At 36.4% G+C, this 22,725-nt stretch overlaps 3 protein-coding genes across 7 annotated transcripts; 2 read left to right on the top strand and 1 right to left on the bottom strand.

Annotated features, from left to right (window-relative positions):
* Positions 1-1,192: 1,192 nt before the first annotated feature.
* LOC140013597 (organic cation/carnitine transporter 3-like) lies at positions 1,193-2,715 on the top strand. Its single transcript, XM_072062944.1, has one exon. The coding sequence runs from the start codon at positions 1,193-1,195 to the stop codon at positions 2,699-2,701; it is 1,509 nt and encodes a 502-aa protein (XP_071919045.1). The 3' UTR covers positions 2,702-2,715.
* A 172-nt stretch (positions 2,716-2,887) lies between these two features.
* On the bottom strand, positions 2,888-11,933 carry LOC140013615 (kinesin-like protein KIN-14J). Of its 2 annotated transcripts, none has more exons than XM_072062994.1 (19): positions 11,793-11,933; positions 10,451-10,598; positions 9,743-9,870; positions 9,535-9,618; positions 9,328-9,405; positions 9,146-9,238; positions 9,025-9,054; positions 7,422-7,763; positions 7,145-7,226; positions 6,939-7,034; positions 6,677-6,856; positions 6,464-6,570; positions 6,196-6,375; positions 5,836-5,999; positions 5,497-5,750; positions 5,227-5,390; positions 3,822-4,381; positions 3,413-3,510; positions 2,888-3,188 (listed from the first exon to the last, which is right to left on the bottom strand). In XM_072062994.1, exons 2-19 carry the CDS (start codon positions 10,551-10,553, stop codon positions 3,127-3,129), a joined length of 2,805 nt encoding a protein of 934 aa, XP_071919095.1. In that variant the 5' UTR covers positions 10,554-10,598; positions 11,793-11,933; the 3' UTR covers positions 2,888-3,126. The 2 variants fall into 2 exon arrangements, with proteins under 2 accessions (XP_071919095.1, XP_071919094.1); XM_072062993.1 differs by having other exon boundaries at positions 10,439-10,598.
* Positions 11,934-13,239: 1,306 nt separating this feature from the next.
* LOC113704204 (uncharacterized) lies at positions 13,240-17,286 on the top strand. 4 transcript variants are annotated; one of them, XR_011820437.1, is made up of 6 exons: positions 13,240-13,758; positions 14,510-14,576; positions 16,101-16,149; positions 16,270-16,379; positions 16,493-16,565; positions 16,920-17,034. XR_011820437.1 is itself a non-coding variant. In XM_072062995.1 (5 exons), the coding sequence occupies exons 1-5, from the start codon at positions 13,288-13,290 to the stop codon at positions 16,965-16,967; spliced, it is 708 nt and encodes a 235-aa protein (XP_071919096.1). In that variant the 5' UTR covers positions 13,240-13,287; the 3' UTR covers positions 16,968-17,034. The 4 variants fall into 4 exon arrangements, 2 of the variants coding, with proteins under 2 accessions (XP_071919096.1, XP_027081736.2); XR_011820438.1 differs by having other exon boundaries at positions 16,493-16,537; XM_072062995.1 differs by lacking the exon at positions 16,270-16,379.
* Positions 17,287-22,725: the final 5,439 nt, after the last annotated feature.

The following is a 22,725-nucleotide window of genomic DNA, read 5'->3' on the forward strand; positions in this document are numbered from 1 at the left end:
GCTCATCAAATGATGGATTTAACTTAAACATATTATACATAAAAGGGCATGTATAATCTACCCAGAATTTGTGGTGGTTGAGTTGTATTTGGATAGCCAATTTTGCCGAATAATATATTTTGCTAGCATCATAATCATATTTTTCACTTACTTTTTCCTATTTTCAATTATTTTTTTGTTTCGCATATATCATATCACAAAAAGTGCTACAGTAATTATTTCAAGTAACACCTCAAACAATTTCCCATCCAAACACAAGTATATCTTAATTAACCGGTGCCCTTGGTGATTTGGTGTTTAGATACATGTTATAAACAATTAACCCACGTTGAGAATCATAGTTGTCATTGGATAAAGGGAAAAAAGGACCTTTGTTAACCCGGTAGGTAACCTCTCGCGTGGTTGGACAACCAGGACATTGATTAATTTTTTCCTCGAAATGTGAAGAGAATTTGTAGTTTAATTCAGTCTAGTTATTTACATTCAAGTTTTCTTTTAATTAATCAATCAAAAGCAGTCTCTCGCTTCTATTAACTCTTATGCCTTCATTTGAATTATTTTTTAATCAATATAAAGTAACTTAGTTTGGAAAATATATATGGAGATAATTAAGTAAATACATACAATGACAGTCAATGCATATTCAGTTGACATAAGTAGTTTAACTAATTTTTACAAGAGAATTTCACCAATAAATTAAAAATATCAAAATTCTACATGGCAATTTATCATTTCAAATTAAATAATTTTTTGAAGGATTTTTCTAATGTGTGCCTGTTACGCACTTGTTAACATATCTAAATTTCACATAATCTACCATGCATATATACATACTAATAATAAAAAAAATTTTTTATTTATACACTTTTCTAATTAATCTAACCTTTCCAAAAAAACTAACACTGAAGTATTCGCATGCCCATTGGACACCTGATAGACAGACTCTTTTTTGAAACACATACATATTCCTGTATTCGATTAATGTGTCTATTCAATAAAGAGTAGGAAAAATTAATCCTTCATTAAATGGGATACCTCACAAAAAGTGGGGTTTCACAAAAATACATGGTTACCTTGGATTGGAACATCCTAAGAATTCTTTTCGAGTCACATTTGTTTTCAAAGGAAGTTGAAAGTTGAAAGCCAGACACCACCACAACCTTGTTTCACAAGAATCCCTCCTCTCAGTCATATGGCCGATTCACCTCCCTTGCTCTCAAATTCTGCTCCAAGTTCTGATCTTGCTAACAACGGCTTCAGGTGGTCCCAAGTATTACAAGTCATTCTTATTTCAATGGCTTCCTTCTTTGAAGCACAACAAACTTTTATCACAATTTTCACTGATGCTAAGCCCTCATGGCACTGCACACAAAATGCAGATGCAATCTGCAATTCTCAATCCAATATTTGCCAACTTCCACCAGATTCATGGCAGTGGGACAAACCAGCCAGCACATCCATCATATCTGAATGGTCCCTCCAGTGTACAAGCAGTCAAGTTGTTGCTGGCCTACCATCATCATCTTTCTTCGTAGGAAGCCTGCTTGGTGGACTTATTCTCAGCTTCCACGGTGACTCTCTTGGTCAGAAGAAGCTGCTAGTCCTTTCATGTCTTACCATGTCTATTGCTTCTGTATCGATTGCTTTCTCCAGGAATATATGGGACTACTCAGTCTTGAGAATGTTAAGTGGTTTTGGCCATGCAGCGATTGGATCTTGTGTCCTGGTTTTGTCAACAGAAAGTGTAGGAAAGGACTGGAGAAGTCAGGTGGGAATAATAGGATTATTCTGCTCTATATTTGGGTTTTTGTCTTTGCCTACAATAGCATATTTTGATAGAAGTTATTCATGGAGGACTCTTTACTTCTTAACGTCTATACCTGCAACTATTTACAGCATGGTGATACAACTCTTTGTGTACGAGCCAGCAAAATGGCTACTACGACAAGGTAAAATACCCGAATCTCTAGCAGTTCTCAATATTGATATAGATCCCAACTCCAATTACACCTTGAGCTTTTCCATGGTAAATTCTAATCAAAAGCGAAGGCAGAAGGTAGACAGTGATCGGTCTCTTATGGGAACTTTGTTGAAGGACAGATATATTTTTCAACAGTTAACATTGGCAATGCTTGTTGGATTTGGCATTGGAGTCATTTACTATGGCATGCCAGTAGGTGTTGGCAACTTGGATTTTGATCTCTACCTCAGTATTGCTTTTAACGCCATGCTAGAAACACCATCTGCAGTGATGATCTACTTGGTAAAATGCAGGCGTAGAAGTTTACTTCTGGCATTAGCCACCATTAGTTGTGCTTGCGGCATTACGAGTATCATGGTAGGAAGAGGACTGCGAATAGGGCTAGAAGTCACGTCTTTCTTCAGTTCCTGTGTAGTTTTTAACTTGTTGCTAATATACACAGTAGAGCTACTCTCCATAAGCACGAGGCTCTCAACTCTATCGAAGGCATGGCAAGCCATAATGTTAAGTGGTGCAATCAGTCCGCTAGCGATTGCAGTAGGAGGAGACTCCATCAAAATTCTACTGCATCTGCTTGGAGTATTAGTATTGATTTTAGGGTCATTGGTTATATTCGTACAGGAAACTAGTATGAGCGGAACCCTTTCGGTCACATTGGATGAGCAACAGCAAGAGCAAGAGGAGGAGCATGATGGATCAAATTTGAGTATTCAAGTATAGACTATGTAAAAATTCATCTGAGTATATTTAATTTTGTGGCATTTGTTTTCTCCCCTTCTAAAATTCACATGTTAGAATCCTAAGAGCAACAATCATTTTGGGTTTCTCTCCAAGTGAATTTAGGTAATTACAGAGCAGAAATAACAAAGTTTCTTAATTACAACCAGCGCCGAGCACTCGAGAGAGTGTCTGAATTAATTCACCATGTGTTCTCACTACATGGAAGAAATGGTGAACTGCATTCTACAGATTTTCACTTTAACCTTTGTCAAAGTACTCACTCTACAAGCTTAAGATCCTACATCTCTTCTGATTTGTGACGTCATAATTAAAGGGCACAAATGGCCTTCATTTCTGCAATTGACAGTCTATTATACAAAAAAGAAGGATTGCAATTCTTTTTTCTCTTGAAGCCTACTCGCTAGTCACTGCCACCTTTTAGAAGGCTTTACCTTGGAGGAGCTGCCAGTTGTGGCCTTTCTAGAACCTAAAAACACCATTAATAGAAGAAGAAATTCGGTGAATATTTTAATTTTTAAATTGCAGGAAATAGAAAATTAGATAAATGGTAAACATAAGATAGCAGGTCAATTTAACGAAAACTCCCACTGATTCCAATAAATCAATTCCTCTGTTTTCACAAACTGCTTCTGGTGAAGCAAAAGTATTGATCAAAGGGGTACGGACGTTGGTAGAGTATGATGCTCTTACCTGCAACTTTTGACGAGCTCTTTGTGGAAGACAATTGAGAAGATGCTGTACGCGAATGCTTCTGCTGCGGTCTTGGAAGTTTAGATGGCACATCGGGCCTGTAATTAACAATTCACCAAGGTAGAAAAGGCAAAGGAGATAGCATCAGAAACTTGAATTATATATAGTAGCAGCAACATTTGGAAAAGGTAAACATAATTAACATCTTGCATCAGTATAATAGAAAATAAAATATGCAGCTGAGAGGAAAATCTTGATAGGCTATTTATAATATATTTATCAGGAACTTGAGACTTATTCTTCGACTAATAATTAAAACTTTTTGGTATACCAGAAAATTATACATCAGGGCCAATTGGTACTCATTTGTATTCAGTAAAAATGAAGAGCACAAAGTAGGAAAACTCACTTTTCTGTGCCCTCTGCTGGTGGTTTTGCAGTCTCAGGGAAAAGTGTATACTCTACAATACTATTGATGGAACCATCAGTTTCTGTCCCCATCGAGAGAACACCATCAGATATATCACTTAATCTCTCTTCAGAATCTGCCTCTCCAAATCCCAAAAGCTCCACATCATCGATAAGGTTTTGATTTCCCTCTGTTACCACATGCTTTGATTCCAAGTCCTCTCCAAAATTTTGCCCTACATGTGCTACAGCAAGCCTAGATTGCTGAAAAAAATCCGTATGATGCTTTAAGTCATCCAAAGACTGCTGCGAACCAGCTTCAGAATGCTTATCACTGTACTCGGAGCTATTGTCTAAATCAGAAGTAGCTTTCACACCAAAGCTCTTTGCTGCTGATAGTCTACGACTTTGTTGTGAAGTTCCTGCAGAATGTCTGCTAGGAGAGGCTGACCCATATCTTTGAGTACTCATTCCGAGTCTCTCACCAGTTGCATTAACTTTAAGCCGTAGACGTCCAATTTCCTCATCCTTCTTTGCCAGTGAGTCCTTCAGGAAAGCCACCTGGATAATAGACAGATCAATCAAAGTGAATGAAATTATGTAGTAAACCTTGATACTGATAATAAATAAAAAGGCTACTGGCTTCAAAATATTTACCAAAACAGAACAATTATCAATTATAATCAAATGTCATTAAAATAGCATTTATCTGAAGAAAAAAAGTGGAACATGTAACTTCAAAAAGAGGTTAAATTTTGAGCCATGTTATGTGAGAAATGGTGTTACAATAGCTCTAATGTTATGAGACACATTATAATAAACTGAATCTTTCTTTTTAAATTCTCCCAGATGGCTTCAAATGGTTGTCCACTAACGACCATGCCCTTCGATCAGTTCCAGAGTCGAGGAAAAAAAAAAAAACTTGACATTGTTATCTTGTTTCAATCTCAAGAACAACCAATCCTCTCTGTAAAGGCACGTAAAGCATTTCATTATCCCATGAAGGTTGATCTGACGTTTCTGGAACTTTAAACCACACACAGTGCTGGTGCCTAAATAGAGTCCAATCCACTTGTTTACTCACTATGAAGCAAAAGAAAATAAACTCAAGCCTGGATTATAGTCACTGGATCAAACGAATTATAGTTCAATCTTGGAAAGCCACCACGCTCAGAATCCACATCTTCAGTAACTTTCACCATATAACTCACACAAAATTAAGATAAACATTTCAGTCAATTTAGAGAAAAAGACTTATCGCCAGAGGATTTTTTCATATCCAGGACCTAGATATAGGTGTAAAAACCCAAATACTGTGAGAAGGCATCAGCAGCTAACAAGTTGTCAACTGACACGTGCACTTGCAAAAAAATAAAAAAATGACAGTTTATAAAACATTCCAATACCTGTTCCATTAGTTCTCTGACACCCCTACCCTCTCTATTACTTCGTGCAGCACCCAGCTCAACACCAGAGACCCTTTCAGCAAACTTCAGTGTGCTTACAGTCTCAGAATAAGATTCTACATCAGGATTAAGTTGTACAAACATGATAGTCTTTGCTTGGCCACCTGCATAAAGCAGAAAGGCATAAAGCATACCGACAAATAACAGAAAGAGAATACAAAAACTCAAAATTGTAAAAAGTGAAAACACCCTACGAAGTTGTTTGCATACCTAAAGAACCTTGAAGAACTTGAGTTAATTTGCTATTCCTATAAGGCACATGAGAATTCTTCTGTGCCAGAGCAAAGATCACATCTCCAAGAGCAGATAAAGACTTGTTTATATGTTGCGCCTCCCGCAGTCGATCCCCTGTTGCTTCAGAGCGATCTACTCTTTCACTCCCAGCAAGATCAATGAGATGCAGACAACCACGCAAGACAACATTGGTCTCCAAGTCTGTCCCACGGACATGCACAGTGAGCACACTGCCATGAATGAATTTTAGTCAATTCATACCCATAAGCAAAATCTTTAAAAAGAGAAAAATGCAAAAACAGTGCCTGAAGAAACCTGTGAGATCGGCTGCTTCTTTCATTAAGGGCAGTAGCACCAACAGCCCTATTCATTAACCCAATATTCATTAATTCCAAGACATCTGAAGTTGATTGAACAGTGTGCATACTAGCATCAGGAACAGCTAAGCCATTTGGTTGGGCGGTATTCCAAATCCCAAGTGTGTGCAAGTCAAAGAAACCAAGGAGGAATGTGTAACATAATTAACAAATGCAAACATTAATTGAGCAGCATGTAGCAGAGTTCATGAAAACACAATAATCCTCCAATGAAAGAAATAGTATAAACATATAAAAAAGATTTCTATACTGAATGAAGAGAAAAAGAAGTCCAAATTCCATTTGGTGGAAAAGGATATCTCTTCTGAGTACTTTCATTGCACAGCAAGTCACGAACTTGTTCATTATATATCTCAACCATTTGCACGCCTATTTCATATGTTATGGAACTCTTTCTCCTTTGAGAAATGTGGAACAAATCATTCAGAGCCCGATAGTTGACCCCCCAATCTTCAACAGCTGATACACCAGGCCCGCTCTATAAACAGATGCAAAATGCAACACATGTTTTCAAAAAAGAGCACATACCAAAGATGATGTTTGCATACTCTTATTATGAGGCATACCATAGTATAGGTCTTCCCTGAACCAGTTTGACCATAAGCAAAGATGCATACGTTGTAGCCATCAAGAACGGATCTGATTAGTGGTTGAGTATCAAGAAACACCTCCTCTGAACACACAGAAAAAATGAGATAATTAAACCAATATAAATCATGTTTTGAAAACTCACAATAAATTAAAGTTCATGTGTGGGATTAATTTGGAATCCTTAAAACCTTGAGTAGCCGCAGGAGCAAAGACCTTATTGAACTTGAACAGGCGATGACTGTCTTTTCCTGGTTTTAAAGGATTCGTAACAACCAATTCTCCATTCTCACCAATATATTCTATGGTTGTTTGTTTTTGACTTTGTCCTGGAAGGAACGGCCTTATTCGACAGTAGACTCTAATATTACCTAGAACAAACATAAGTTACATGAGCTAGAGTATGCTTTCCGGCTTGGCAACCCCATTGATTAAACAAACCAGATTTATAACCTTTCAAATCTTGAACCTCATTGTACAACTTCCTATTTTCTGCAAGGACTGCATGGTAGTTCTGAGCTGCATCTACCAATCCTTTCAGCTCCCAACCTGATCAAGATTAAAGTTCTATCATGTGAAAAAAAAATAAAAATAAAAGCTAAGCAGACTGCAGAAACATATTCTCAGGAAGAGCAAACAAGAAACACTTTACTCCTTACCAAAGTGATTGATTTCTTCCCGATATGTTTTTTTGGTCTTCAATACCTCTTTCTTTATGGACTCAGAAACTGCTCTCAATTCCTAAGCAATTTAACATGAATTACATGCAATACTAGAGAAAATATTAATTGAAGCGCACACAAATCAGGAAGGCCAGCTTAGTGGTCAATGACTCAGCACGAGCACTAAGTGATATTCTCCTTTTCTTACACCCTTGCCATCTTTTAGAGATGGGAACGATAATGAAAAGATTGTCAAGTTAAAGTTAATGCAAACCTGCAGAGCTCCAGCATGAGAATCTATGAAGTCCTTGAAACCATGTTCTTTTCTTCTCCATCTCAAGTATTTTGATTCTGAAAAAGCTTCGAGTTCTTTGACCTTCTTCCTTGAGTCATTCAGAAGGGACTCAGTATGCTTTAGTTTCTTCTCCCACTCAGCTTTAGTTTCCATAGCTTGTGTTACCAGTTCTGCACAACTCTTTTCATAGGACTTCTTGGACAATTCCAGCTCTTGCTTGAGCAATGACATCTCAATCTCATACTGGTCCTTTTGTCTCATTAACCTTATTACATCTTGCTCTTCTACCTTTCTCTTTTCATCAATTTTCAACTTTTCAAGCTAAGAAATCCACATAAAGAAAATATTGGTCGCAGTGGAGAAAAAATTATCTAATTGCCAAAATAGTACAATTACCCTAACTGGGATCCATCAATGACATTCCAGATGCTCATTGAGAACATATCAAAAGGAAAACTATCAGTACTATGTGCATATCATTTTCCAATGCTGAAAATACTTAATTGACAGACTCAATTCTCTGGATCTAGATTCAGACATCCAGTAAGCCCATTCAACTGCATTCTTGTGAGTTGTAAGGAAAAAGTCATCCCACTTCAATATTAATCTGGATTTTGATGGTAAAAGAATTTTCCTACATTAGAAATTCAAGCAGCTAATGTTTTAGTCTAATGCAATTCTTATGTAAAAATGAACCATAAACATTGTTGAAGCACTAAGTCAAATCCCACAGGCACTGGAGAGTTTCCAGAAGCAAAGGAAAGAAATTTTTCCATGGTGACAAGAATACTAACGCTCAGGACATATAAAACTGAAGATCTGTAAGAAGAAAAAAGGCACATGCAAAGTACCTACTCATTCCCCACGTCAAACTTTGAACAAGAATATAATGCATATACTATTTGGATTCACTAATATTGGCAAAAGAAAAATGACAATGAGAGCAATTCTTATAGCCTAGATATGTACTACATCATAGATGAATGGATGAGGATGACAATGATAGCTATAGCTCTAGGAATTTCAGAGGAAAAGAAAAAATTAAAACTCAGCAGTAAGCAGGCAGAATTATATGGACTGACATCGTGTTTGAAGAGGATGTGCTAGGGGCAGGCATTGTGCTAAACTATGCCTAACAGGTAAGTCACAAGGCAAGCAAACTGTGATGACAGTTCTCAAAAGGCATCAAAATCCAATTCTCCTTTCAAGTCACTTGTTAAGCCTAACAGTCCCTATGATGGTGCAGATATATCCGGCATCCTTGTTTAAAAGATACCAAGTCAAGTGCTTATTGTGTACAAGCTTCTTCCTTTCATTTCTTCATGCTTTTCTTTGGAAGGAAGAAGCCAGTAATGGAATGAGTACATCTATAATGGTGCATTTATAAAACATAACACAGATAAAGGCTCTGTACTTCATTTTTTCCCCTTCTTTCAAGAACTCTTAATAGAATTACTCATCTATCTTTTCGTTTCTTTTCAACGACGGGCAGAAGATAGGAACTCACAACCCCAGATTTAGCTGGAAAGGCAATATAAACAAGGAGAATGCTGTACCATGCTCGTAAGTACAAGACACTAACCTTTATCTTCTGAAGCTGGTTGATCACAATCTGCAAGCAGCAAAGCCACAGACATGAAGTTGAATGAGAAATTCAAAAAGAAAAATCCCAGGAGTCGAACACATAAAACTTCTCATACTACCTCATTTTCTTCAGTTGTTCCGGTTGTAAGAGTTTCAAGTGCTCTAATTTTAGACAGATACTTCTCTTCGCGAGACTTGTACAAATTGCTTTGCTGCAGCCAGAATGACATACAAACTCATCAGCAAATATCGAAACAACAAGAAGAAACTCTTGCTGGGAAAGTAATAATTAAGGACTAACCTTTCTAAAACTTTCTGCATGTTTTGAAACTCGCTGCTCAATCTCTTGTACTACCAATTTTAACAAAGAAGCTACACACTGAGAAAGGGGCAACAAACCATCAGTCATAACTTTGAAAAGAATTTGACAGGAAATTCAAAGAAAAACTCGTGAACAATGTGGGAAGAAACATTCTTGCACTGGTAAGTTGCTTGCCACCTTCCATACCTGAGGTATGTCACCATTCTTTCTCTCAATGCTTTCATCCAGGATTGCATTCACAACACTAAAAAGTGATGGTGTGGAGGCATTCTGCAGAAAAGTATAGCTCAGATTATAAGAGAACACAACCTATATAGTCGAGAAAATTATAAATGAAATAAACGAGTGAATAAGTTCCACTCTTTCCTGATAAAGGAAAAGTGACGTCCACTACCTCTAGACTGTTCAGCTTCATCATTTCTGAAATCCTAGCAGCTGGAAGGTCAGCAAAAGATCCATTCTTCAATGGAAAGATATCAGAGAACTTACTCCCTTCATGATGAATTGCTGCAGCTGACAGTCCTGCATGAGTGAAAGAGGCTGATAGAATTACAGGACATGCAGATACCTCTAGCTGATGTACCACCTTATCCATACAACTCCACTTCATATTGAGCTTAAAAAGTGCAAACCACATAGCTTTCAATAGCAAGCAGAGGATCCGGGCTGACTCTTTATTATTATTATTATTATTATTTTAATAAAGCAGGGCGGGATTTAAAAAGCAGGGAGGGAGAAGGGGGGAATTGAACCCAAGACCATCTAATTCCTAAAGCTTCAAGCCTTCAACCTTAGTCACTAGACCAAGCTCTTCGGCGATCTAGGCTGACTTATGGAGTTAAACAACGAAGCACTTTCTGAACGATGTTAGCAACCATTATAGATGTAGAAAAATTGTAAGGACCCAAAGAAAAATATTAAAGCAAAAGCTGTGCTTATTAGCTCAGCAGAGTGCAATAGTTCCAAGGGGCTTTAGGATCCAGCCTGTCCATACTTCTTGAGTTATCACAGATTAATGTCTTTCTCATAATTTAGAAGATGGGAAAAACAATAAACACTTATGATCAAGAAAAATCAACGACTAACGTACCTTCATATGTACCTTTAGAGTTTTCTCTTCTTTCAGAGACATCACCATTGAGGATTTCATTCAAACTACCTGGATCCCCATTTTCATTTTCATAGACATCCGAATCTCGATGCATGATAATGTTGACAGCAGATTTGGTAGATATAATATGGAACAACTCCTAGAAACGAATATTTCAGTGACATCTTATCAGAAAAACAGAACTTGAAATTCTCAAAAAAAGAAACACTGATGATCTTCTCAAAAAAAGAAACACTAATGATAGGATACACATGCTATCCCCGAGCTTTTGTGCACTCATACACAACATAAAAGATCACGTAAAGTGTCATTCACCCACAGAGAAGATCCAACTCAATTGCTCAATCTTAACCTAGGAAGGGAAGATAGAAACCTAGATAAAAATCTTTACGTTTGAAGTTCTTGATAAATGCCGAGCAATAGCTGTCAAAAACAAATAGAAGAGCTAATCTTCACTAATATTTTCAAGATCAAAATTGCATCTGACCAAAAACAAATTGATGAATGGGGGCTACTCAAAAAGGCCCACAGACATGGCTTCTGCCATTTACAAACATCAAACTATATCATACTCTCCAGCTGCATAAGTTAGTGTTTTGTCCATAAAACTTCAAATAAAGCAACTAAGCTTCATAAAGTTTTCCACTTTAGTAGCTACCGTTGTGCTTATCCTCAAGCCCATATAACTACCCCCTTCTAGGTACTACAATTAGTCAAGGTAGAAACTTTTCCTTAGATTTTTCCTCATTCACAGGTCTGATTGGCTCAACTATAGCTCATAGTTTTCCAATTCAAATTCACAAGCACATCCCAACCAACAAACTTTACAGCATTGTGAAAGCAAGGCCAGATCCAAAATTCTCAGCTTGCTTTCCTACATTTTCAGCTTGCTTTTCCTACATTTCTACACATTCATGAATCAAAATTCAGCATTTTATCAACAAAATTTGCTCAAACAGAAGCACATAAGCTCCAACTCATCTCTAAAACATTGCAGCTCAAAAAAAAAAAGAAAAAAGATTTAAAATCCACAAAAATCATGATCAGATAAAAGAAAAAAAAAAGTCACCACAATCCACGCAAACTGCAACGTTTAAACGCGGGTAGTCTGTGAATTCTGCGCGTCATTAAACTCATAAGAACTTAAAACTTGGTAAAATTAAAGCTTAAACCAACGATTAATCCACATTCAGCAAACAATTAACATTTTCATAAACAGAATTTAAAACTTAAAAAAAAAAACTCAATCTTGAACCGATATATAATCACATTAAATATCAAGACTGGTTTCACAAATTATAAAAGGAAGGAAACCCAGAAAAATGGTACGAACCTAGGAGTAGCGAAATGCAGGAGATCTAGAGGGAGAAAGCGAGAATTGGAGCACAGCAGCGCTTGGGATACATACAGATCGGTGAATGCATCAAAAAATGTAAAAAGAAAAAGAAAAAGAAAGAAGAAACAGCTTTTGGGGAAGGTGTTTTTTAGAAGTGAAGAAAAGAGGATTGCGTAATGATTATTTTGTGGAAATTTGAATTGACATTTGACAAATAAGTCCTGGTTTGTGGGAAGGTTCTTGGGTTTTTAATTGGTTGGGTTGGGTGGGTAAAGGAAAATGAAGCTTTTTTATTTTTCTTTAAAGGAAAATGAAGCTGAAAACTCCATCAAAAGAATTTTTTTTTTGTTAAAAAAAGCTCAAAATATTTTACTCCTATCTTTTTTTCTTTTTAATATCTCTTTGGTTTATTTTTTAATATATTTTAAAAATAAATTGGATTTGGCACGTGTTTTTGTTAAGGAGGACTAATGGATTTTGCAGGTTTTGAATCGTGGCCCCGCCCGGCCCCGGCCCCGGCCCCTTATTTTGGACTCGTATTCCCGCCTTCTACTGTTTGTTTGTTTCGGAATTCGGAGTGTTTTAAACATATGGCCGAGGTAGGAGCAGGATTAGCTGCTGAATTGGTCCCCCTCTGGTACTGGGCTTTTCTAACCTTTTTTTTTTTTTAAAATTATATTGGATTCATAGTTATATGCCAATAATAACTGGTTTTTTGCTACATTTAATTAGTTTGAATAGTCCAATTATATTCCTCCCAAGGGGTAGACAGACAATGATGGTGGTGAAAAGTTGTTCTACTAAAAAATACAAGAGTGATGGGATTAAGAATTTGCGTGGATAGCTTATTTTTTGAAAAATATATTAAGAATATATATTGATCGGGAATAGCTTTTATTGGCGAACTTAATAATGAATGCAAAACATTTTACTAGATAATACAGGTGAAATCAAATAATCACGTATAATACACGTCATTCGTACTATTGTTAGAAGAAACTAAATGGACATATACATGTGTTTTCAAAAAAAGGTATTTGCACACATGATGTGTGAGACATGAAAAATTCATTTTGTGAAATGTAAGGGATAAAAAAATTTATTTTATGGAATGTGAGGGACGAAAAAATTTATTTTATGAAATGTAAGAGACTATAGATCGAATTATGTGAAATGAAATTTGATAATTTTATCTCTAAAAAATGATCACGTGCAAGGCACATTGTAGATTCTGACAAAAAATTAGTTGAAAATTTAAATAGGGATCAAATTTGACTGATTTGAATTTGTAAGAAATATAAAATTATATTTTTAAAAATAATGATCGAAAAAAATTATTTTATAAAATGTAAAAAACGTTTTAAACGATTTTTTCAAAATAGTTTTAGCCATTTGCCTTTATTATTATTATTTTCTACACTTGGGACTTAGGAGTGCCTTGTTTCGAAGTTGCATACGGAATCGATCACGGATCCACCGGTAATTATAGGTTATGGAACTAGTCGGAGGCACCAGCTGCCCTTCATTTCATGCCTTTTTGTTTTTGTTTTTTTTTTTTTTGGGACAAAACTTCATAGGAAGACGGGGAAAGAGATTCATGTTAAGTGCTTTTCCGATTTTACCCCGAAATCAATTAGAGTGCAGTGCGGTTCAACCAGTGTTCACCTTGCGACAGAGAAACGATTTTCCCCGGCAAATGGAGTCGGACGATAGCATAGCGCTGGAACCTGGGACCAATGAGCAACAGCCACGTTACCAGAACTCGGTTACTCCCAAATTTAACGAACAAGAAGAAGCAGAAGACAATTCTGTCAATAGGAATGAGAAGGAAGAACCCAAAACGACCTCGTTTCCGGAATGCAAGGATGTACTCAAAGCAGTAGAAGTGGTGGAGAGAGATTCGGTCGCGATCGCTCAGAGCTTCGCATCTCTCTTCGCTTCTCTCCGTTTAGCTCTCTCTCAGGTCCCCTCAAATTCGTCAAAAGTTCTTTTTTTTTTCTTTTAATTTTTTGGGTTTTAATTTTAAAATGGAAGTGATTTAAATTTAGTTGTTGTGCTTAGGTATCAGCTTTAATCGTTAATTTCAGCGACTGTGCAACAGCTTGAGAAAATCTTGGAAATTAATTGGAGCAGTTTCTTACTTTTCTCGTTTTTCTGGTAGGAAAGTTACAATCTTTGTTGAGCTAACCCAATATATATATACTGTATTATTTTTTTTCCCCTGAATTAGAGAAATTATTTTGCAAAAATATATAATTAAAAAAGTCGTTGATTTACATTTTTTTTTATTGGAAAAAGTTATTCAATGCTGGAACATAAATGGGCAATTGGGCTGATATCCCAATAGCGGATGCATGCTCTATAGTGCAGGAGGTCAGTCTTCAAGTCCTGGTGATCCCCCTCCCTGCCTGATGATGAAGAATAAGAATGAGAAATCTTAAACATGAATATACATGTTTAGTTGTGCATGTGCTTTATATCGTCTTTCTGTGACTTTTTGGGATTTTTTTTAGTACAAAAGTTGTAGTTTGGTGTTATTGATCCAAGGTGTAGAATGTAGAGCTTGCTAAAGTTGATATTTTTCGATAAGCTTGTCATATTTGGGTTGATAAATTGATTATCAGCTGTGCATATCGTAGTAAATTGGCTTCTTTCTTTTGTGTGTGTGTGTGTGTGTGTGTTTTTTTTTTTGAGTGAGATTATATTTTCACTAGGTTACAAGAACTTCTGTGGATCACATGAGTTGCTTCAGTGATGCAGCTGGACGTCTTCAAGAATCTGGTAAAGCTCAAAGAACAGATTTTTTTCCAGGCTAAATAGAATAGTTCCTAATGAGAGACACGTGTCACTGTGCTTTTTCCATGCGATCTTGAATAAAAGTTTAGCTACATAATTTGATGTTTTTGTAGTTCTTGTTGTTTTTCTTTTCATGACTGCTTCAGTTTTATATAGCCAAAACTTCATTGACCATCCATGACCATTATGGATTTCATTGTGTTGAGGGAAGTTTTGTTTTCAATGCCATGCCTTCTTCTGGTTGTCCCAGTATCTAGCCTTGTGTGCTGGGATGCTTCCTTTTAAGGCAGCAAGGTCCAATATGGAAAATGAAACTAAGCCACGGTTAAATACAAACTTGAAGCAGAAGTAGCCATAGCTCCTAACTACCAATATCGTGTAGGAATTTCCACAAACTTAGGATTCAATTATCATCTTATTTTCATGTAGTTTGGAGGCTTATCTATTCCATTTTCATTGCCCATCAAATTGTTTGAACTCTCTATAAGCCTGGGGAGGGCATTGACTATCAGCAGCTATCAAGTGCCCTCCCTGTTTTCCCTTTGGGGACTACAAAAAGCATGGTCTTGTGAGTTCCTAATAGGCAACATTGGTCGTGATTATCAGCTATAGATTGTATTTCAGGCTAACTCATTTTCCATGGGAGTTATTCACTGAGATCTGAGGTCAAATAGTCATTGCTTAATAGGAAATTGTCTGTTCATCAACAATATGTACTTCCATGGCTGTCATTCTTTTCCAGCAATGGTGCATTTCTTTCATTTTTTATGCATCTTGATGTCTTAACTAGGAGCAATAGAAAAGGCGGCATTTGTACTGCATGCAATGTCAACTCCTTTTCCTGCTACATGGAGTACAAGCTTTTCTTGTAAAAACATATTAACATATCTTTTAAACTACAAAATTAATATTTGGTTTTCTTATCTTTGTTCTACCTCCTGTCTAGGCTTAGCTTTCAGTATTTACCTATTAGCCATCTTTTGAAGTTAATCTAGTCATCTCCATTTGTTTTTTTCATAACATAATACCAATAGGAGTTACCTGGTTTAAAATACCTGAAACGTGCTTTAGAATCCTCAACAGGCATCGAAAATTGGTAAAACCTTGATCCTTCCTCAAGTTGGAAAATAACCCACAACTTCATTTAGTGAAGGGAAAATGCGATAAAAGGTGAAAACCTTAAGTCAGCCAATTATTGCAACTTTGTTCCATGGATCCTGGCACTTGTAAAATCTGTGGAATGGATCTTCTATTGTCACATGAGGATATTAATTTTTGAGTGAGTTGGAACTTTCTCTAAAATGCATAGATGAGAATATGCAACATCTCTTGGCTTTTTATACTGCCTAACTGACTTCTCTGTTTTTAGTTCATCTACTTGTTTTTTTTTTATCTTTCTTTCATTCTACCTTTTTTTTTTTTTTTGGTAATCATTATCTTACTTGAATGACGTTGCTTAATGGATGTTAATATCATATATAACTGGATACTACTGTTTTTTTGGTCCAGCTCTTGATGCAGCTACAAAAGGAAATCGTTATATAAATTCCTGTCTCAGGTATACTTACTGGTACTTAAAGCCTTTTGTGAATTCCTCATACAAAGTTCAGAGTGGAAAATTAGATAACAAGCTATGAGCTCCTGTTTGCCTTTTTCCATCTGATAATTTCCTTCCCAGTGCCTTAATGGATGTTAATGGAGGGGTTTTGGGAACCGGAAAGAGAGGCTGAGGCTGAGGCTGGTGTTAGGAGTTATGAATGATGTTATGGATACGTTTTCGTCTTCTGGGTGTTTACTTCCCTCATATTTGCAAGGATCTTTCTCTATGTTTTCTTTTTCTCTGACACCCTATCATCCCAGAACATGGCTAATTTGCTTTGCAATGATTCCTTATTTTGCAGATTAAACGAGGAAATGAAAGGGATTGACAACCTTGCCTCGCAGTTGTATCCTTTTTCTCATATTATGCAATTGGCATCCTCCACTCGTCTTTTATGTCTGAGATGCATGGGTGGGTGATTGACCTTTCTGCATTTTTTAATTTTATTTTATTTTGAAAGTTAGGTACTAGGGAGATTTCTGCATTGTTTCCTTTATCCTTCCTGCTGGATGTGATTTGACCATATTTTAAAGAACTATATTGTTCTTGGGTACTTAATTTGCTTCCTCCGCTATTCAGATGGATACAGCTGGGCAAAATTGTGAAACTTTGTGTTGCCCTCAACAAGTGTTGATATGCTTGTTTTGAGAAGTTTCAGCTAATTATTCTGTTGCTACATTTTCAATCCTGTGCAATCTGAAAATTTTCCTTTCCTTAATACTTTCAAGAAAAATCCTCAGGAGGAATGTAGATGCTTTGGATTCAGCTGTAAATAGGATGGTTCGTCTTCCATGATGTGAACAAGTTGACAAACTAGAGCTTCACAAGGCCAGACCTTGCAAAGGAACATGTGATCCTGCTGGTCTTGCTCTGAAGTACCAAGTTTACTACTCATTTTTTCTGTTTCACACATTGTGTGGTGGATGCTTGTTTATTGTGGTCTTGTCGGGTAGGGTTTTTGTTCAGATGATCGCTGCTCGTTACCACTCCAGGCATACATCACTAATGTATTTTGTTAGCCAATGTTATGCTACTTCTTTAACCACAAAAGTAATGGGACAATAAAAAAAAAAAAAAAAAAAATTGGATACTTCACCTTTTATTTGTTTGAACTTTGCTCGGTTTTTTGGTTACATGTGAATTTTGTTCCCTTCTGGGGGGACTCGATTTATCTATCTGTGACACAGGACTTTTCAAACAAAAAACTCATGTGTGCACAGAAATATAATTGGGCTCGTCCATGGACTCGACAATGTTTCCGGATCAGTCACTGGGCCGCACATACCCATAGGCTTAAGTGGCTAAATGTGTACAAAAAATTTTGTGTAACAGTGGTGTCTGCTCTAATTTAATCACATAAGTTGACAAACTCACGTACAGTCGTATAGATCAAAAAGATGGATTTATTTACATTAAATGTTCATGGCGCTATTGTACTTGTACCTGCTCATGGCGCTATTGTACCTGGTCCATGCTCTCTCTCTCTCTCTCTTTATGGTTGCAGGAAACCCGGCACGAGCCCAACAAATGGATGCAGAGAAATCAGCTTTTCTTGTTAATATTCAAATGAATGAATGAAGTAAATTATTCGGATGGCGACTAAGCTTTAAGAATTATTAAAAGCTTGATTTTGATCGCTGCATTATCTAAAGTTTAGATTTCGGATCATTTCGTTAGATTTGATCGTTAACTATGTCAGATTTGAATGCTCACACAATTCACGAGACAAAATACATGAAGGGGCATGGTTAACTATTAAATTTGACGAAATGGTCCGAAATCTAAATTTTAGATAATTTAGTGATCAAAACCAGACTTTTAACGGCTCTCTGTGATCAAAACTCGACGATTCCAATATTTTAGTAACCATCAAAATAATTAAATTTGCCCACCCCTAAGTAATGATAGCCTTGATGATAACGCATCTTTTCTAACCAGAAAAGGACTATATCCATCCTGTACTCTAGGCATGTTTGCCAGTATTCATTCAGTCAGCTTTGCTGATTCTTCTGGGATTGAGATTTTATTCTTTTTCCTTTTATACTGATTTATATGCTAATTTTTATAGCCATCGTGAAGAATATTCTACGCTGGATGATTATCTCGTTTGAAAATAGGTGCACCTTGTGAAGATTCAATGATGTCGACCCTTAATGAATTTGTCTCCCTTTTCCCTCTTCTTTTATCTGGAACAAATTCCGTAATTGTGTGGCAGACACTACTCACTTTCTTGCTCTCATCCAACACAAAAGGAAGAGCATTCCAAAGCCCCGATCCAGACAAATGCCACGTACAAGGGTTGAAGTTCGTAATCAAAACATTTAATCATTGCGCACCCGTCAAGAATCAGATTTCACAACACCATCTGCCTTTTTTGGGCCCGATCTCATGAATTATTGCTCAATATCAGAAGTTACTTATAGAACTCATAATTCATAGAATGTTCATCAAACCCGCTGCCACGTGTGGATGAATGATGATATCATAAGTTTGATTATCATATTTTGGTATATTAGAAAAGATTTTTTTTTTTATATAAAAAAGATGCCTAACAACCTACCACGGGAATGCATGCATGTACTAATAATTATTGGATTTGTCTAGAAAGTGTCCGCTGATCACTCGCGTCAAAATATATATATTTAAAGTATCGTATTTTTTAAAGTGTAAAACTAAATAGGAAAAGTATATAAATGCAAGCGAAGATAATAAAGACAAGGGAAGGTAGGTAATATTAAATAGGGAAAGTATATATAAATGCAAACCAAGACAATAATTATTGTCAGTATATGTATATACATGGTAGATTAAATGAAATCAAAGCGTATTAGTGAATACCCAATAAAACACCGTTAGAAAAATACAACATGATTATAAATTATCTTCTCTTACGTTTATATGCCTGCCTTAATTAACTTTATTTACCTAAACATTTAATCCAAAAATTTAACTCTTAACGAGTGTCCAGTAAACACTTCGTCAGTCAGTCAGAGCAAATATAAGAACATTAATGTCACGGTTCCTATACCAATTGAATTTCAAATCCACCCTTTCCCTGGCTTTAGATTTCCCTGGAACCAAACCAAAAAATACCCGTCGACAGATGGGCACCACGCCATTCTAGATTGTATGAGGCTGATGTTATTGCATCGCCGCGTAATTGTCACAAAATCATGAACTGCAACAATCACTGCCTAGAAAAGTGAACGAACAGGCACTTTCCAGGAAATTAATGAGTCGTAGGTGTCTTTTTATAAACGGCCATTCACACTTGAGCCAAGACAAACATTAGCAAAGAATTATGTAATTGTCCCTCCCTTTTTAAATTTTAATCTGTGTCCTTTTCCGTCTAAATTTCTGCATCCCAGTACATGATGCTAGTAACGTGCCCCAGCCGCAATGAAATTTAGCTAGCGCACGATACTTACGATATTAAAAGGGTGTGTTTGGATTGTAATTTTTTAAATAAAAGTTGTTACGTTTTTTTTTAGATTTATTTTTTTATCTCACATCTATTAAATCGCTGCACTAATTTTTCTACAAATAAAAAAAGTTTAGAAAAATGCAATCCAAACAAAAATGTATTTCTTCAACGGAACTGACTACGTATAATATCCAATTTTAGAGTAATAACAAGACTGTTTTATCTCTAGATGAGACTCCACCAGTTTTGTAACAAGACAGGCGCAATTCCAAAATGGTTTAGCAATAAAAAAATTCTCCATTCCTACTCTTCTTCTTTTAGTAAACGAGCTTGTCTTAATGAAGGATTAAAGATGCCACTTTGCTGCCTTCAGTTCAATCACCGGCCTGTGATTCTTCTTGGCCTAATGCAACATCTGCAATTATTTTAAAGTGGCGTCTTTATTGGATGTGGTCCATGAGGGGGTGTAATTTGGGTAATGAGGGCCAGTTGATCAACATTTGCTAGGCCTCTCTTCTTGTTGTTTTGTTTCCTGGTAATAGTAGTGTGTGTGTGTTTCTTCAGCTACTCGTCAACAACTACCAACTCTCGCTGACTATCCCACGAGGACAAAGGAAAAAGATTTCCGTGTTGTGGAAGAAAGAAAGAAGAAAAAGAAGCTTTGAGACCACGTACTATTTTTCAGACAGCAGCCTCTCAAGGAAGGTACGTATTCTCGTCATGGATTTCCACTTTCCATTGCGTTTAGTCCAAGCTCGAAACCAATGAGGATTGTTTACAGCAAATGCAAGCCCTTTTTAATTGGGATAATGACCGCAAACAGGAGGATTCTGAGAGATAATAATACCACATGCAGCAGTAATGGTACTTTAAAACTACACAAGTTGCATGCATGTTCATAAGATTTTCTACTCTGAAACTTTTCCACAGGGCATTTTGTCGGCAAATGGATGAGATTGAGTGTTCGGAATGTGTTTCTATAGAATAATGCCAAGATTAATTATGATTATTAGCAACTATATATATGGGCCACTCATGTGGTGTACGTACGAAAGATTAATAAAATGCACTTATAGCTAGAGCTAGTCGATCTTTTGAATTAGTGGTACTTAATTAGTCTCAATTTGTACACGGGTTCACCTTCAATTGTGCAAATTAACCCTTTGGGTATAATAAGAGCAGGCGAAGCTAAAGCCAATAAAGGAAAATTTTCATTTGTAAAAGAGTGAAATGTTTGGCAGTGGCACAGGACAAATTTCAGGTCTCCCCACACCGCAGGAAAGACAGAAATATTTGTCCCTTGCACCAAATTCAAGGGCTGGCCGGCCCTTGAAATTTTACGTTTGCATGGGAATTGACGATGGACTGTTCGCATTAATGGATTGAATTGCTAGACGTGAAACACCACCAAACTGCAGTAAACGCGGGAATCTTGCCCTATTTTTATTTTTTTCACTGTTATTGAAACTGGAATTTTTATGGTTGGCACTTACAGGATTTTTATGGTCACCAAGCTGCCAGCTGCTCAAGGACACACCAATCCGCCTGATGTGTGTCACGCCGTTAGCTGTTGTACACAGTGCGCGAAAATTGGACCCATGACACAGTGACTTGCTTTGACATTAGGGTGGCAGAGCGCAAAGGATCTTTTGTCTTGCATCCTATATCACTCTCTGTTCCATTTTTTATTATATTGTTATTTTTTTTACATAAATATCATGTATTTTGATTTTTTGAGTTTATTAAATTTTGTGTATAATTCAATTAATAGTTATTGAATCTTAAGGAAACAAAAATAAAAAAACTAAAACATGATGTTTATGTAGGAGAAATAGCAATATAATAAAAAATGGCACAGGATGTGGAACAGAAGATCCGTTGCGGTAAAAAAACTCGTTTTTTCCTGGCCGAGCTTCTAAGATTCTCTACAAGGCTAAATTGGGAAAACCTACTGTTTATGTATGTGATTTAAGGAGTGTTTAATTCTCGATCAACTAAGCATTGGATACGCAAGACTAAATTTTGAGCAGTCTCTGCTAGCATTAGCAAGATCGTGTCGAGACACACTCCCCTGAGTGTGACTAAATTTAGAAGATTAAGAATTGAGGAGTTATAATTTATATATATAGTTACATATTCTTGTGTATGGAATTTAGAGCTTAAAATAAGTAGGTATAGCTTAGCTACATCGTAAATATTTTATAATTTTGAGCACGATTAAGAAATTGCACCAAGTTCTAAGAATTTTTTATTGGTTCATCATTCCTACATAAATATTGGCAATCAACCCCTGAAGTCAGAGAGCTATTTATGCATCTTATTTGACTCTCAAAATCGATTTTTTTCCCCTTCTTCTTACAACATTTCCCTTCGAACTACAAATAAAAGGACTATTTATTCACAAGCTCAAGTGACTTCCCATGTCGTACTGACATATAATTTGATGTGTAAATCAAAGTCAACTGGTAAACTAATTAGAGATTAGAAGAAAAAAGCATGTAACAAGTTGAATTTTGAAGTCGAACGGTACGGTACTCTAAAGGAAAAAAATAGGGCTACCACATGTCCACGTACACATGCACGAGATCAGAAGAAACAAATTACTATTCAGTAGACTGTTAAGTATCGTGTCCTCCACTGAATACGAAGTCAAACACTGTTTGACGTACAATAATTGTAGATTGTTTTTTACCAATAATTATATTCATTGATTTCGTCACTCGCCAGGCAATTATAGGCCACCGCCAGGCCGCCTCCCGCAATCACTTTTTTCTCACATTTTAATTCATGAATTCGTCCTTCTTTTTTGGGGTTTTGAACCAGAACATCTACCAAACCAGAACCAGAACATCTACCCTCGTATCTCCAGCCGCCCCAGCCCCATGTCCGAGCTTAGCTCGTCCTGGGTCTCTTAAACTTAAAGCTGTGTCCGAAGCAAAATTTCGCTAACTATAGTACACATTTTTCGAGTTTATTGCCCCAATAATCTGCCTCTTAAAAATATTTCCAAACTAATGCAGTTTCAATGTTTGTTGCTACGTGGACTTTAAGCATGGAAAACTAATCACTTTTAAACTGTTGCTTTTATCTTCTTTGAACTTGAGAGGCAA

The sequence above is a fragment of the Coffea arabica genome, chromosome 8c (assembly GCF_036785885.1).
Source record: "Coffea arabica cultivar ET-39 chromosome 8c, Coffea Arabica ET-39 HiFi, whole genome shotgun sequence".
NCBI classification, from domain to species: Eukaryota; Viridiplantae; Streptophyta; class Magnoliopsida; order Gentianales; family Rubiaceae; genus Coffea; species Coffea arabica.

Coding starts and splice junctions, on each gene's coding strand:
- LOC140013597 (XM_072062944.1), top strand. CDS start 1,193: ATGGCCGATTCACCTCCCTTGCTCTCAAATTCTGCTCCAAGTTCTGAT.
- LOC140013615 (XM_072062993.1), bottom strand. CDS start 10,553: ATGCATCGAGATTCGGATGTCTATGAAAATGAAAATGGGGATCCAGGT. Junction 5,751..5,835: donor AGAAGCAGCCGATCTCACAG/GTTTCTTCAGGC, acceptor CATTCATGGCAG/TGTGCTCACTGTGCATGTCC. Junction 3,189..3,412: donor GAGCTCGTCAAAAGTTGCAG/GTAAGAGCATCA, acceptor TGGTGTTTTTAG/GTTCTAGAAAGGCCACAACT.
- LOC113704204 (XM_072062995.1), top strand. CDS start 13,288: ATGGAACTAGTCGGAGGCACCAGCTGCCCTTCATTTCATGCCTTTTTG. Junction 13,759..14,509: donor TCCGTTTAGCTCTCTCTCAG/GTCCCCTCAAAT, acceptor TATTTTCACTAG/GTTACAAGAACTTCTGTGGA. Junction 14,577..16,100: donor TGGACGTCTTCAAGAATCTG/GTAAAGCTCAAA, acceptor TTTTTGGTCCAG/CTCTTGATGCAGCTACAAAA.